This window comes from Microcaecilia unicolor, chromosome 11, assembly GCF_901765095.1.
Source record: "Microcaecilia unicolor chromosome 11, aMicUni1.1, whole genome shotgun sequence".
NCBI classification, from domain to species: Eukaryota; Metazoa; Chordata; class Amphibia; order Gymnophiona; family Siphonopidae; genus Microcaecilia; species Microcaecilia unicolor.
Genome location: NC_044041.1, coordinates 185,507,408 through 185,523,917, shown reverse-complemented (window position 1 = coordinate 185,523,917; position 16,510 = coordinate 185,507,408). Strand labels below are relative to the sequence as shown.

Sequence of the window (16,510 nt, the reverse complement as noted above, 5' to 3'; positions counted from 1 at the left end):
CCTGGTCCGCAATCTCCTGTCACCAAACCATGACCACGCGGTTGGACATCTAGCAGAGACGGTGAGGGCGTTTCTGTTTCCACTTTAATGATATGCCTCTGTATCGCTCCGTGATACGACTGCACCTCGAATACTGTGTTCAATTCTGGTCGCTGCATCTCAAAAAAAGATATAGTGGAATTAGAAAAGGTGCAGAGAAGGGCAACGAAAATGATAAAGGGGATGGGATGACTTCCCTATGAGGAAAGGCTAAAGCGACTAGGGCTCTTCAGCTTGGAGAAAAGGCGGCTGAGGGGAGATATGATAGAGGTCTATAAAATAATGAGAGGAGTTGAAGAGGTAGATGTGAAGCGTCTGTTTATGCTTTCCAAAAATACTAGGACTAGGGGGTATGCGATGAAGCTACAATGTAGTAAATTTAAAACGAATCTGAGAAAATTTTTCTTCACTCCACGTGTAATTAAACTCTGAAATTCACTGCCAGAGTGGTAAAGGCGGTTAGCTTAGTGGTGTTTAAAAAAGGTTTGAACGGCTTCCTAAAGGAAAAATCCATAGACCATTATTAAATGGACTTGGGGAAAATCCACTACTTCTGGGATAAGCAGTATAAAATGTTTTGTACTTTTTGGGGCTCTTGCAAGGTATTCATGACCTGGATTGGCCACTGTTGGAAACAATATGCTGGGCTTGATGAACCTTTGGTCTGTCCCGGTATGGCAATACTTATGTACTTCTTCTTTCATCACTGTAGGAAGACTTGGAACCTGGTGCTGCAGACCCTTTGCAAAAAAGCAAGGCAGACTCCAGCACTCTCCTGAGATCTCAGTTACCGGATAGCACTGAACTCAGTTACTGCAGCTGCTTGGCTCAATGGCAACTGTTGCATACTGCCACGCAAAAGGACCTGGGTTTGATTCCCAGCTCTGGGCTTCCTACCCCCACCATTGAGGCTACTGCATGGCAATGTTCACAGCCTCTAGAAATAAGGGGGGGAAACCCCCAAACACTGCTCAGCAGGTGATCTGTTCACCTTTTACTGCAAATTACCCCAGGGAAGAGAAAGAGGGGAATACGTATTTTATACAGACCCATGCCTTGTTTGAGAGACCTCACTTACAGTCTTAGCCAGGGCACATCCAAGGACTGCCATTATTAAGACTCAGTTTCAAAGCACATTACTTACAAAGTTATACAGGTTAGTATGTAACTTGGTAAGTCTAAGTGCTTTGAAAAAAAGAGCACAATTATCTTAATAGAACCTCTTTCTTCATCGAGCATCTTATGCTATATGGGAAAGTAAAATACTGCAAAAGGCCAAATGTCATTAATTAACTGGGTCGGGAACAGGAAAGAGATTGCATACAATTAATTATAAGCCTGCATATGTTTCAACCAATCTAAACTCAAAAGAAAAATGACTCAATCTTTCACACAGCACAGTAATTGGCACTTAAGGCAGAATTTCTAGAACTCTCAAAGTAACAATCTGCTTCAGCATTGGCTCTTAGCTTCTTCATCTTGTGGTCTTATTCCAAAGTCCCCTTGCTTTTCTGGCACAGCAGTTTGGTTTCTAAGTTTTTGGTATTGAAGTTATGCATCTCTTATAACAACCACTGAGGTTCCTCCTTTGCTTTGCTGCAGGCTCCTTTTCAGTTTTGCAGGTTCCATTCCTGCTTTGCCCAGCGTATATGATGCCTGTCTGTGACGGATCAATACAGCAAGATTACGAATGGTTCCTGTTCATGAACTATGGGTGTGGCAAACGAGGTGAAGCCTCCAAAACCTTTGAGCGGTGCTTAGGGGAGACCCCCCAGCCAGTCTGATTTTCAGAATATCCACAATGACTAATCGCTGTGAAGAGCCTGAAAATCCAGCTGGCTGGCTTCTCCCCAGCAATGCAATAACAGCAAAAGAAATGGAGCTTACAGCTTCTGTGTTGTTTAAATCGCCCTTTTCTCCACATACCCCATCCCCCCCCCCCCCCCCCCCAACTATTCCAGACAGCATCTCCAAAAGGGCGACCTGATTTGTAGCATGACAGAAACTGAACCTCATCGTTATCACTAGCACATGGTGAGAATTCTGGAGTGAGAGTGTTCGAGCCTCAGCTTCAAAGTTCTCTTTTTGTTTCAAGGCCAGAAAAGATGATCCTGTTTTAACTTGCTTTAAACGTAATACAGTGCAAAATTCTTAGCTGTAGTGCATAAAGAAAAAGGCCTGTTTAATACATACAAGAAGAAACTGAAGCAGCTTTCTTCACTCCATGCAACCCACAAGGACAGAATCCACCTCCAGCTTTACTTAACTGCTGCGCTAGAGGAAGGTTATTTACAGAAAGCACAGCGAGGCTTCTATAGACAAAATGCATGAAAAGGGGGCTTTATCTAAAATATATTTTAATTTAAGACTGTGAACAAGTCCCACTGGTTTAATTTTTAAAATGTCCATTTCAGGAGTGTTCTGCTTTTCTGATACCTAGATGTATCTCGCTTGTAGAGCTTATCGCATAGAATTAACTACCCTTATTAGAATCCATATAAAAAATATTCCACTTATGACAGCGTCAACCCCACCTGCCGTGATATGTTCCTCCTTACAGCAAGGGGTCGTTATAAGACCATTCCACTTCCTCACTTCAAGACCCCAGTGCTTGCCTGTCCATGAACGTAGGTGCTAGAAAGACGACATTCTGCTTAAAATGAAATCAGTGCCCAGGTCTGGTTTTAGGGGAGGAACACATCAGATGTGATAGGGTTCTATAAGTTAAATCATCCGCCATAAATTACACAGCACTTTGAAGGGTGGATGAATTTCCTGTAAAGAACAACGTAAGCACCTACATGGAATACCAATCATGCCCCCACTTGGCTTCTAATCTACTGCGAAGCCTTTAACAGCCAATATGTCCTCTGAGGCTGCAGTTTCTTCCCCAGGACAACTTCAAGAGTGGCAGGACCGTGTGGTTTCAGGGTTGCCTCTAGTATCACCTGTTAAGCACGTCTAGAGTACATAATGGTATTTTCCCCAGCTGATTAAACAAATTTGCAATGTTGTCACTGGTTTGTAAGCAAGGGAGACTTGTCCAGAACACCATTCTCCAGGTCTCCTTTCCGTGCTCTGTAAGCTTGCAAAAAAAAGGAGCTAAGTTTTAATACCTTTAGCTGCAAATGGACATGATAATTTACAGAGATGACACAGCAAACTTCAGTCCTTGAAAGCTCAGGCCTCAATAAACTGGTTAAGTCTATAAGGTGCCACCTGCCTCCGTCAAATATTTACCTAATACAGCCGTCTTATACATAACATGACCTATTTAGCATTTGGCCCGGCACATCATGAAGAACACTTGCATGGAACAGAAAAAAAGATCAGGAAGCTTAAAAAAGTCTCAGAAACTAAAAATAATTTAAAAATATATATTTAAATATATATATATATATCCCAGTCTTCTTCAGTGGGGTTGGCTGAAGCACTGTCCTATGTTACCTTCCTATACTTTCACTTTAGGGGCTGCGTCCTGGCCCCTGTTCTTTAAGAAGTGCTGGCAAATGATGCGTCTTCATTTTGGAATGATGGAAGTTGGATATGAGCGCGGAGGTGATGCACAAAACCTGCGTGTTCAAAAAGGCCAAGGCATCACGCTTTTTTAGAGAAGAGCACGGGAAACTGAAGTAAGCTTCTTAAATCGATGTCGCATCCATTATAAATTAAAAGGGTTAGTAAAGTTCTCTCTTTTGTACTTAAGTCTATACTTTTATGGCATCTGCCAAGGCTGGTGACCATTCACCCCAAATGCTTTTACTACCACAGAACAGACTTTCCCTTCCTTTGGAACAGACAGCAGCCAAGTCCGTGGCCAGCCACGTGGTAGAACCATGAGAGGTGGGCTCACGTGTCACCCTGAGTAACGCCCATACACTTCCTCTCCTTGCATGTTCAGACAATATGCCGGAAAAGCTACCAACAGGCCAAAAAAAAAATAGAGGACTTTAAGGAGGTTATTTACAAAGCGTGAAAATTGATTCCTGGAGGTTCTTGTCCTTCTTTCAGCCAAGTGGAACGGAGTGGAACTTTCACCAGAACACCAGGAGCCATCTTTTTGGTTGACTCTGTAGCCAGCCATCAGGTTATCTGGAAGAAAATATGGGTTAATAAACCAACTGACTTTGTAGACACCTCAAGCTCTGCCTTTGAATAAATGGATGACAGAAATCACAAGCAGCTGCGTGGAAATTAATAGAAAAGCAAACAAATACCCCATTATCTTCTTTATAGCACTCAGGAGCAAAGTAAAATAAACTCCCTAATTGCAAATAATGGGTGGGGAAAAGGAAAAATCAGACAGGACAAATGATAAGCCTCTGAAGGAGATTAATTGTTGATACTCAATGGCTTATAGCAGGTTCTTCCAACCTGGCCCCCACAAATGCTTACATCGAGACTTGAAACCACAAGACCAACCTGAACATCTGACACCTTGTGGCTCAAGCTTGCAGAGAGAGCCAGGTCAGGGTGGGGGAAGCAGGAATCCTGCTGTTTTTCAAGCAGCCGAAACCACCAGGTGAGGGAAAAGAAACTAGGTGAAAGCTAGAGGGTCTACATGACTGAGAAAGACTGGGTGAAGGCTGGGGGGGGGGGGGGGGGTTACATAAGTGAAAAAGACTGGGTAAGGGCTGGGTGGGTTTATATGCGCGACAGAGACTAGGGGAAGGCTTGGGGGGGGTTACATGAATGACAGAGACTGAAGGAAGGCTTTGTGGGGGGGTTACATGAATGACAGACTGGGTGAAGGCTTTGGGGGGATGACAGCGAGAATAGGTGAAAGCTGGGGAGAGGACGATGCACTGTCATATTTGCCACTATTTGGCAAAATAAGATGGTGCGTGTTTTTGGCCCTCTGCATGTTACAAAAGATAAAACGTGGCCTCCGATGGAAAAGGGTTGGACAAGCCTGGCTTACAGTAATCGACGGCCTTATAGTGGGGACATCACTGTCACTGTTCAGTGGTGATCAGCACATACATAATCTCAAACAATTCACAGTTAAACTCAATCTGGAGGCTTTCAGCTGGCATTCCCTCAAAAGACCTGGGGGGACATCTGAAAAATTAAAAAAAAAAAAAAAAAAACGGCGAAGCCCAGTGCAGTATAAATCTTCCCAAAATGCCAAGGCTATTTCATCCATATCTCCAAATCCACTTCTGAGTTTTGGAAAATTCAAAAAAAGGTTTCCAAATCTCTTTTGGATTTAGTTTGCTGATTTGACTGAACAAACTTTATTTTAGTTACATTTGTACCCCAAGCTTTCCCAGTCATGGCAGGCTCAATGCGGCTTACATGGGGCAATGGAGGGTTAAGTGACTTGCCCAAAGTCACAAGGAGCTGCCTGTGCCTGAAGTGGGAATCGAACTCAGTTCCTCAGGACCAAAGTCCACCACCCTAACCACTAGGCCACTCCTCCACTGTTGCTACTATTTGAGATTCTACATTCCATGTAGAAGTCGGCCCTTGCAGATCACCAATGTGGCCGCGCAGGCTTCTGCTTCTGTGAGTCTGACGTCCTGCACGTACACGTACGTGCAGGACGTCAGACTCACAGAAACAGAAGCCTGCGCAGCCTTCTACATGGAATGTTGCTAGTGGAATAGCAACATTCCATGTAGAATCTCCAATAGTAGCAACATTCCAAGTAGAATCTCCAATAGTATCTATTTTATTTTTGTTACATTTGTACCCTGCGCTTTCCCACTCATGGCAGGCTCAATGCGGCTTACATGGGGCAATGGAGGGTTAAGTGACTTGCCCAGAGTCACAAGGAGCTGCCTGTGCCTGAAGTGGGAATTGAACTCAGTTCCTCAGGACCAGAGTCCACCACCCTAACCACTAGGCCACTCCTCCACTCCAACAACTCAGGGCAGTTATCTTAAAAATTTCAGATCTTTCATGATCAATTCTGTGCCTTGAGGACTAAATTCCACCTTGTGCATGGCCAATCATCTGTCATGGTTTATCCTTCTTTGCTATTCTCTCAATGGCGAACTGTGCCAAGCAATTGATCACTGATTGGAAATCAATAATGACATTATTATTGCTCCTTGTTACTGATGGGGGTAGAGTATGATGGAAGAATATTTACAGCTGATGAATAGTTATACTTCAAAAGGCTACAACAAATTTTCTGCCAGAGAATTCATGCAGTTGGATTTCCCTCGGGAATTGTTTAGGGTAGTTAAGGATTAAGTTGGAAAGTCATGAGGAGTGATAGGGCTGCAGATTCCTTTTGTAGCTAAGGTGGCTAATAGATGTGCATCCCTCACAACAAAAGAAGGTGAGTGTGTAGTGACATGTCTGTAGTCTCAGGAAGGGTGAGGAATGCTTTACCAGTGGCTAGAGAATGACACAGTTACATGGAAATACTTTTAAAACAAATAGGGGGAAATATGTTTTCACTCAACGAATAGTTAAGCTCTGGAACTCTTTGCAGAGGATGTGGTAACAACGGTTAGTGTATCTGGGTTTAAAAAAAAGGTTTGGACAAATTCGTGGTAGAAAAGTCCATAGCTTGCTAGTGAGACAGACAAGGGAAGCAACTCCTTGCCCTGGGATTTGTAATATGGAATGTTGCTACTCTTTGAGATTCTGAATGGAATGTTGCTACTCTTTGTGGTTCTACTTGGAACGTTGCTACTATTTAAGATTCTGAATGGAATATTGCTACTCTTTGGGGTTCTACTTGGAATGTTGCCACTATTTGAGATTCTGAATGGAATGCTGCTACCCTTTGGGGTTCCACATGGAATGTTGCTACTATTTGAGATTCTGAATGGAATGTTGCTGCTCTTTGGAGTTCTATATGGAATGTTGCTACTATTTGAGATTCTGAATGGAATGTTGCTACTCTTTGGGGTTCTACATGCAATGTTGCTACTATTTGAGATTCTGAATGGAACATTGCTACGCTTTGGAGTTCTCAATTGAATGCTTCTACTCTTTGGGGTTCTACATGGAATGTTGCTACTATTTGAGATTCTGAATGGAATGCTGCTACTCTTTGGGGTTCTATTTGGAACGTTGCTACTATTTAAGATTCTGAATGGAATGTTGCTACTCTTTGGGTTCTACTTGGAATGTTGCTACTATTTGAGATTCTGAATGGAACATTGCTACGCTTTGGAGTTCTACATGGAATGTTGCTACTATTTGAGATTCTGACTGGAATGTTGCTACTCTTTGGGGTTCTACTTGGAATGTTGCTACTATTTGAGATTCTGAATGGAATGCTGCTACTCTTTGGGGTTCTACTTGGAACGTTGCTACTATTTAAGATTCTGAATGGAATGTTGCTACTCTTTGGGGTTCTACTTGGAATGTTGCCACTATTTGAGATTCTGAATGAAATGCTGCTACTCTTTGGGGTTCTACATGCAATGTTGCTACTATTTGAGATTCTGAATGGAATGTTGCCGCTCTTAGGAGTTCTACTTGGAATGTTGCTACTATTTGAGATTCTGAATGGAATGTTGCTACTCTTTGGGGTTCTACTTGGAATGTTGCTACTATTTGAGATTCTGAATGGAACATTGCTACGCTTTGGAGTTCTACATGGAATGTTGCTACTATTTGAGATTCTGACTGGAATGTTGCTACTCTTTGGGGTTCTACTTGGAATGTTGCTACTATTTGAGATTCTGAATGGAACGTTGCTACTCTTTGGAGTTCTACATGGAATGTTGCTACTATTTGAGATTCTGACTGGAATGTTGCTACTCTCTGGGGTTCTATATGGAATGTTGCTACTTTTTGGGTTTCTGCCAGGTACTTGTGACCTGGCTTGGCCACTGTTTGGAAAACAGGATACTGGGCTACATGGACCACTGATCTGACCCAGCATGGCTAAGCTTATGTTCTTACGTTCTTATCCCCACAAGTTTTAGGTATTATCTGATGTTTAGTCTGTTGTATGTTTGTCTGATTTTTGACCATGTTAACTGCCTAGATTGGTTTTATTTTTTACCAGATGGGTGGTCCATAAAATTAAATAGAATTATACAATTAGTTTGAATGTTTTCTTGCTTCCTCTTATTTTTACTAGCAGAGCTTCTCATCGTGGATTAGATGTTTGTGTAACAAACAGTTTGGTCAGTACTGATAAGTGTTTTTTTGTGCACCACACCCATCCTAAGATGTCTGGGCCCTTCCTGAGACATAGAATGCACTGTAAAGTCACTCTGCAGAGCTCTTTGCTTTCGGCTCCCATTCAGGGCCTGAAAGCTGCTTGCGTAGTGTCAGTAAATTATGGCATATTAAGTCACATGACCACTCCCAGAAAGGCTCTTACCACACAGCAGTTATTTCTCCTCCAGATAATGGTTGAGCTGCCGCACCCTCTCCTCCACCTTGGTGCCCTTTGGATAGGAATCTGTCTGGAGTGCAGTTCTGGGGGACGATCTGTTCCCTGCAAGGTCCAGCCTCCGAGCCCGTTCTCTGTCGCGTCTCCTTCTGGTGCTGTATAACAGGTCTGAGCTCTCCTCCTGCACCAGCAAACACAGCTATCCCTCAGCACAGTAATGTAACAATAGGTGGCAAATTTTCCTTTACAATGATGAAGTACAGCACAGTCACAAGCTAACAGCAGTGCAGTGACACAGTCAATGACAGCGAATACAGCCTAAGATGGGCCATTTTCTGCATGGGTAGAGGGTGAGGATTTTTGCTACCTTTCCATACGGGTTACCCCTCCCCCATACCTTTGTTCAGGGCTGTAATACCTTGCCATAACTCACCAACACAAACTATTATAGTACAATGCTGTAATATGTCCAGTAATTATCTGACATGCATTAATGACGACTGATTTGAAAAAACACACTCTCATTATCTTCATCATCATTTGTCAATTTGATATACCACAAGGGACCAAAAACAATGGTATCTAAGCAGGGTACAATATAAAAATGTGGACACCTGAGAAGAAAAAGACAAAAGATACGAAATAAGGAAGACAAGATGGAAAAGCCAATCTGAAAAGGTGAGTGTTGAGTGCAGTTTTCAAAGCAACGGAAGAGGGTTCAGAGCGAATCTGCAAGGGGAGTAAGTTCCAGAGCATAGGACTGATATAACTGAAAGCAGAGGCACGAGTAACGTCCAGACGAATGACAGGAGGAGGAGGGAGGGAAAGGAGACCAGCATTAGAGGACCAGAGTGTGCGAAGGGGAGCAGAGGGAATGAGCAGACGTTGTAAATATGAAACTGGAATACAGTACAATCAAGAACGGCAGAACTTTTCTAGAAGTGAGGAGGGATCTCAATAGGCGCCAGGGGTGTAGCCAGCCATCCAATCTAGGGAGAAGCAATGGACTGGAAGGGGGGCATTCCCTCCCTCCCTCTGCCCCCCACCCCACCAGATTATCAAAATAGTATCGTTCCTGGCATGGATGCCAAAGCCCCACCAGCCAGACCTCGTCCGCATGCTACTGCAGTACAGAAGTAATAGTTGGCGAGCCTCCAGCCACCAACGCTGAGACTCCTCGAGCATTCTCGGGGAGTCCCAGCATCGGCAGCTGGAGACACACTGCTGATAACTTCTGGTACTGCAGCAGCATGAGGAGGAAGGGAGCAGCTCGGCAACAAATTTCTTTGGTTGGCAGGACTTTGGCATCCCCACCAGCAGCCATTTAATGGGAACTGCATGTTTGGAAGGAGCCTGAGCCCAAGGAGGCTCTCTCTCCCCCCCCCCCCCCCATTGGCTATGCCACTGATGGGGGCCAATGTAATACTTCCAACATTCCAACATCAATATGACCTATCCCAATTCTTCCCTCCACCCCCCATCAGATATTATGGGTAACCTTGTCTCCTCTCCTCAACTTCTGGTCTCCATTTTAATGTCCCCATAAGGTGCAGTCAGTCTCAAGCTCAGGGGCTGCTATCTTAGCAGTACCACTACATTTTGATAGATCGCTACAAAGCTGTACACAGTACTGTACAGACACATAGGAGAGAGACTCCCTGCACCAAGGAGCCTGTATTCAACAGGCACTGAGAACAGAGGATGGGTTCCTGCGAGCACCTTATAGTTGAGTCCCTGTGCTCACTGCCTGCTGCTGTTACTGTGGCAAGTCCAGCAGCTTCTCCCACTTCAGAAGTGAAGAGGACCATAGAATGAGTCAAAGGAAGGGGGGTTGGGAAGAGGAAGACAGTGGCAAAGGTGAACCCTAGATCTGTCACTGTATATGAGGGGCATTTTATTTTTGATTAACGTATGTCTGATGAGAGGAAGAGAGGAGCTGAACTTCTTGCTATTTAAAATTCAGTTCCAGACCAGTAGACTGTGCCCCGTTCAATCCCTGAGTTGGTGTTCACAGTCTCTGGGACAGATGGAGTCACTGTCATAGCTTAGAGTGACTCCTAGTGGCTGGAGTCAAAGTGCTTCAGAAGAGGGGAGGGGAGGGAGGGACAGCAAGGAGAGGGATAGATGCTGGACCAGCTTGGTGGAGGGGAGGAAGATACAGACAGGGGGGAGAAGAAATGTGAAAAGATGCTAGATGGAAGAGAGGGGGAGAGACACTGGAGACCCAGGAGTGAGCCATACTGAAATGTGTGAGGATGTGGGTGGGAAGAGACAGGGAGAGATACTGGACGCAGGGTGGAGGGTGTGGTGTGTGTGTGGGAAGCTACAGGGAGAGATACTGGCCCCAGGAAGAAGAAAAAGGGAGGGACACGGAGACAGAGAAGAGATGCTGGACATGGAGAGAGAAGGGATAGGGACACAGAGGGGTAATGCTGGACACTGGGAGGGACAGGGACATAGGAGAGTAATGCTGATCATAGGGTGAGGGATAGGGACAGAGAAAGAGAGGAAGAAATGCAGGATAGGGCAAGACACACACAGAGGGGAAATGCTGAATATAAGGGCTAGATCGGGACACTGAGAGGGCAGATGCTGAAAATGGAGGACGGTAAGGGACACAAAGGGAAGATGTTAGGATAGATAAGGATGGTGGACATGAAGTGAGAAGAAATGTCAAATGGACAGGCTAGAGCAAAGATTCAGAGATGCAGAAAAGAGACACTGGGACCAAAGGGAACAAAAAAATAAAATGCTCAGACAACAAAGGTAGAATAAATACTTCTTGAGGTTTCCATTTCGGTTTTTTTGCCTTCATATTGATCTCTGGTCCCTTGTGATATAGTTGTTGAATCATGTGATTTCCATGTGTGACCACAGTGCGGTATTCTGCTAGCATGTACTATTTGCGAAGAGATCTTATTTATTTTGTTTTGTTTGTTTTTTTCACTAGGTGAATAATTAACGCGCACTGACGCTAGATACCATATATTCCTACGGATGTTTCTAGTGTTAGCGCATGCTAAAAACATTAGCACGCCTACAATGCAGCTCAGTAAACAGGGCCCTTAAATAAGCAACTAGAATTGATATGTGGAAGTCGGCCATTTGTAGGCTGTCCTCCTGCCTGAAAGTGCTGCAGTGCTCCACAATGCATATTAACTGTAGCCGCATTTGGAGGGGGTGTTTCCTGGGGAGTGTTTTAAGACAGCAGGTCATTTCTCTCAGAAAATTCACCCATAGTACATACATTAAAACCAGCCACTTAATCTGGAGATATGTAGACTTTCTGAAAATTTTTCCCTGAGGCAGCTTTTTTCTAAAAGGGATACAGGATCTAAGAAAGAAACTTGAGAAGTGCCCCAACTCAGAAGTAGCAGAAGCTGTCAAAGACCTTTCAATTCTTTTATCATCTCAGGAATGAAATAGAAATCAGAATTACCAAAGAAATATTAAGAATATTATTTATGGGGCAATTTTTGAACTGTCTATGAAGGGAGGGAGTCTCTGGGTACGTTTTAAGCCATTGATTTTGCAAAGTGAAAGACATTTGCCTGAAAACCTGTCGCAGTAGAAAGCGTCTAACGACATTAGCTCCGGCTTTTTCCATGAAAAGTAACTTATGGTTTTAGCATTCTGCAAGAGTTTCAAAATGCGGATAGCCATTAGGAATTTGCAGACAACAAACATTTTGGTTCCATTTCTGGTTGGTATGGCCATTTTTCCTGATTTTCAGACTTTTTTCCCCAGCTCAAGTCACACTTTTAATATGCATTAAAACTTTAAATGCATGCTGACTTAATGCATAGTAGTTCATAGGTTAATGCATATCAAATTGATTTTTTAAGGCCTACTAATGAACTGAACACATCCCTAATATCTGTCGGTCCCAGGAGCTGTCCAGACCAAGGTGCTGAATGGAAGTGAAATGTGCTGTAATCACCCCCCCCACCCCCCCCCCCCCCCCCCCCCCCGGGGTTACAGCTCATTGTTATTTTCTGGTTATACCACTTTCCCTAGGAGTCACTGCAACCTTCCCTTAAATCAGTCCCTTGAAAACACCTCTTAAATTCTGTCTTCTGTAGTTTAAAACATAAACGGGCCACAGTCCAGTACAGGCAGGTTCCAACTATTGCTGGATGTCCAAAGAAGCAGGAAGAAAAAATTCTGAGATGATGAGGGGAGGAGATTGCGCACAAGTCCATCAGACATAACCAAATCGAAAAAGGATCAGGAACTTAGTGATCCATAAGCCAGTTCAAAATAATATGTTTTCAAGTAGGATTTAAATTTTGAAAAGAAGAGATCCCATCTGATATAGGTGGATAGATCATTCAATAGTTTTGGAGCTAAACAAAAGAATGCAGATGTTCTGTTATTTTCATAGTGCACCTTCTTTGGTGTAGGGAGAATAAAATGGTGACCACTGAGACGGGGGTATGTGGAATAACCATGCTAGACAAATAAGAGGGGGAACCCAAATGGTAGGCCTTAAAGGGCAAACACAAGATCTTAAATTGGGTATGAAAATGAATTGTTAACCAATGTAAAGACCGTAGTAATGGAGTAATATCTTTTTTTTGTTGTTGCACAACATAAGAAATGAGCAACAGCGTTATGTAACGTTTGTAAAATAGTCAAATCATGACATTAAGAATATCTGCTACCAGTATGCATAGTAGAATAGTTTGAGACTGCGTAGAAAGCGAAGACGACGAAGTGTCAGAAAACCAAGTTGTACCAGACGAGAAATCTGAGCTTCGAAAGTCAGATGTGAATCAATTACCACCCCTAGGTAATGAAATGACTGTACAGGGTGGTATGTGTCCATGCCAAATAGATGCAGGATCAGGGACAGTTGCGGATGATAATCAGGCATCCAACACGTTACTGTCTTTTCTGGATTTAGAACTAATTTATGCACATGGAACCAGTGAGACAGGGCTGACAGGCAATTTTTCAATGGTTTAAGGTCTAGTGTAAAAGGTGAAGTTGGGCAAAGTAAAAAGCTATCTTTGGCATAATAAAAAGTTCTAATGTTGTAGTCCTGGACTACTCTTGCCAGCGGACTAAGGAAAATATTGAAAAGTAAAGGAGAGAGAACCTTGGGGAACACCACACGTGAGTTGGTGGGAAGCAGAGGATTGTAAAGAGGTAAAGATGCAAACCCATCTAAAACAGCACCCCCCCCCCCCCCCAGACCAATATTGGAGAGCCTTGGCAGTAATAATCGATCTTCCCGCACCTTTCTCAACCTACACTTCCCCAGCTGTAAAGGGGTCAAATACAAACTAACACATGCGTCCAGCTTTTCCTACGTAAGTACGAAGATGGGGAATGCACTACCAACCCACTTGAAAACGATCAACGAATTAATTAGCTTCCGCAAAGCTTTGAAAACCTCTCTCTTTAACAAAGCCTACCACGAGAACCCATAACTACTTGAACACTACCCTTACACTCCTTCATCCAGAATGTCTCACTGTACAGCTGCATAACCAGATCCTCTTGTTTCTTTTATCTCTTTGCAACACCAATTGTATTTCTTCCCTGCTATGGTGCTGCCATAACAGATCTTTGTAAGCCACATTGAGCCTACAAATAGGTGGGAAAATGTGGGATACAAGTGCAATAAATAAATAAATAAGGAGTGTTCCATGAGGTTGAAGGCAGCAGAAAAATCAAGAGAAAGAAGAAGAACCAAATTACCTGAATCAAGAGTAGAATGATTCTCAGTAAGAAAGGCAATGGTTATGGTTTCTGTGCTCTGATTTGATCGGAATCCGGATTGAGGAGGATGTAGAACAGAATAATGTTGTAAGAAGCTGATTAAAAACAATCTGCATTGTTGGCCGTATTACTTTATACTAATCCATTTCCTCTCGCCTTAAGAACATAAGAACAGCCATACTGGGTCATATCAATGGTCCATCTAGCCCTGTATCCTGCTTCTAACAGTGGCCAATTCAGGTCGCAAGTACCTGACAGAATCCTAGATAGTGGCAAGATTCACGCTACTGATTCCAGGGACTAACAGTGGCTTGCTCCATATCTATCTATCTCAGTAGCAGACTATGGATTTTTCCTCCAAAAACTTGTCCAAACCTTTTTAAAACCGATACACTAACCACTGATACCACATCCTCTACCAACAAGTTTCAGAGCTTAACTATTCATTGAGTGAAAAAAATACTTCCTCCTATTCGTTTTAAAATTAGAGCCATGTAACTTCCTTGAGGGTCTCCTAGTCTTTGTACTTTTTGAAAGAGTAAAAATTTGATTACATTTACTCATTCTACACCATTATTTTTCAGACTTCTATCATATCCCCCCCTCAACCTTCTCTTTTCCAAGCTGAAGAGTCCTAACCTCATAAGCCTTTCCTTATATGAGAGCTGTTCCATCCCCTTAATCATTTTGGTCACCCTTCTTTGAACCTTTTTAATTCTGCCATATGTTTTTTATGACATGGTGGCCAGAATTGCACACAATACTCAAGGTATGATCGCACCATGGAGCAATACAGAGGAATTATAATATTCTTTGCCTTATTTTTTTTTATCCCTTTCCTAATAATTCCTAGGATTCTGTTTGCTTTTTTGGCTACCACCACACAGCGGGCAGAAGATTTCAGCGTATTGTCCGCAATGACACCTAGATCTTTTTCTTGGGTGCTGACTCCTAGGGTGGAACCTCGCATCAAATTGATTTGGATTATTCTTCCCAATGTGCATCACTTTGCACTTGTCCACATTAAATCTCATTTGCCATTTAGATGCCCAGTCTTCCAATTTCCTATGGTCTTCCTGCAATTTTTCACAATCCGCATGCATTTTAACAATTTTGAATAGCTTAGTGTCATCTGCAAATGTAATCACCTCACTCGTGCTTCCCACTTCCAGATCATTAATGAATATGTTAAATAGCATTGGTCCCAGTACAGATGCCTGGGGCACTCCACTGTTGGTTAGGTTAGAAGAGGTTAATCATATTAAGCCCTCTTCTACCTGGCTTGCAGCTCCTCTCCAGGTGGTCCAGAAAAATGCAAATCCATCTCTCAGTATCTGCACCTCCCATCTCAATTCATCATCGTTATTCCTAAGCTCTTTCTTTTCCCAAACCCTATGTCCCAAACATCTTGTTTTATTCCGGGCAGTAAACCCCATCTTGCTGACCAGAAGTTGGAGGACATGTCTTCTTCCAGACTGAACCCTTCGACATTGCTCTAGAGTTAGCAAAGTTCATTCGTTCAAACTCAACAACCATTCTGCTCCCACTCCTTCCCAGTTAACATCCTGAGCATGTTAACCTGATGTTGTGCCTCATGCCTTCCACATCTACTAGACTAGAGGGCCGATAGCAAGTCAACCGTGCTGCGGCTCCCAGAATCACAGCCAAACCCACAGAGCTCAAGTCCATCTTAAAGCAAGTGAAGGTTGTAGCTACAAAACTTCCCTGCAATGGCAGAAGGAAACCCACTAAAGCTCAGTTGTGTTTATTATTTTACGAACTAAACACAAAGTTTTAAATTCTATCCTTGCTATTTTGGGGATCCAATGTGAAGCTTTAAGTAGCGATGTTACCCTTTCAGAATTTGGATTTATGAAGCAACATTAAGTGTGGATGGTTATTTTTCCATTTGCATATACAGTGGGGGAAATAAGTATTTGATCCCTTGCTGATTTTGTAAGTTTGCCCACTGACAAAGACATGAGCAGCCCATAATTGAAGGGTAGGTTATTGGTAACAGTGAGAGATAGCACATCACAAATTAAATCCGTAAAATCACATTGTGGAAAGTATATGAATTTATTTGCATTCTGCAGAGGGAAATAAGTATTTAATCCCTCTGGCAAACAAGACCTAATACTTGGTGGCAAAACCCTTGTTGGCAAGCACAGCGGTCAGACGTCTTCTGTAGTTGATGATGAGGTTTGCACACATGTCAGGAGGAATTTTGGTCCACTCCTCTTTGCAGATCATCTCTAAATCATTAAGAGTTCTGGGCTGTCGCTTGGCAACTCGCAGCTTCAGCTCCCTCCATAAGTTTTCAATGGGATTAAGGTCTGGTGACTGGCTAGGCCACTCCATGACCCTAATGTGCTTCTTCCTGAGCCACTCCTTTGTTGCCTTGGCTGTATGTTTTGGGTCATTGTCGTGCTG

The 16,510-nt window shown here is 43.1% G+C and overlaps 1 protein-coding gene across 1 annotated transcript in view; it reads right to left on the bottom strand.

The window, feature by feature from the left end:
- Positions 1-2,473: 2,473 nt before the first annotated feature.
- The window catches only part of LOC115480879 (leucine zipper protein 1-like), a 112,011-nt gene continuing 97,974 nt past the window's right edge, over positions 2,474-16,510 (bottom strand). The window contains exons 3-4 of the mRNA XM_030219847.1: positions 8,339-8,531; positions 2,474-4,131 (exon numbers count right to left, since the gene is read on the bottom strand). Coding sequence (XP_030075707.1) covers positions 8,349-8,531 — 183 coding nt within the window. The 3' untranslated portion in view covers positions 2,474-4,131; positions 8,339-8,348. The remainder of the gene's footprint in view (positions 4,132-8,338; positions 8,532-16,510) is intronic.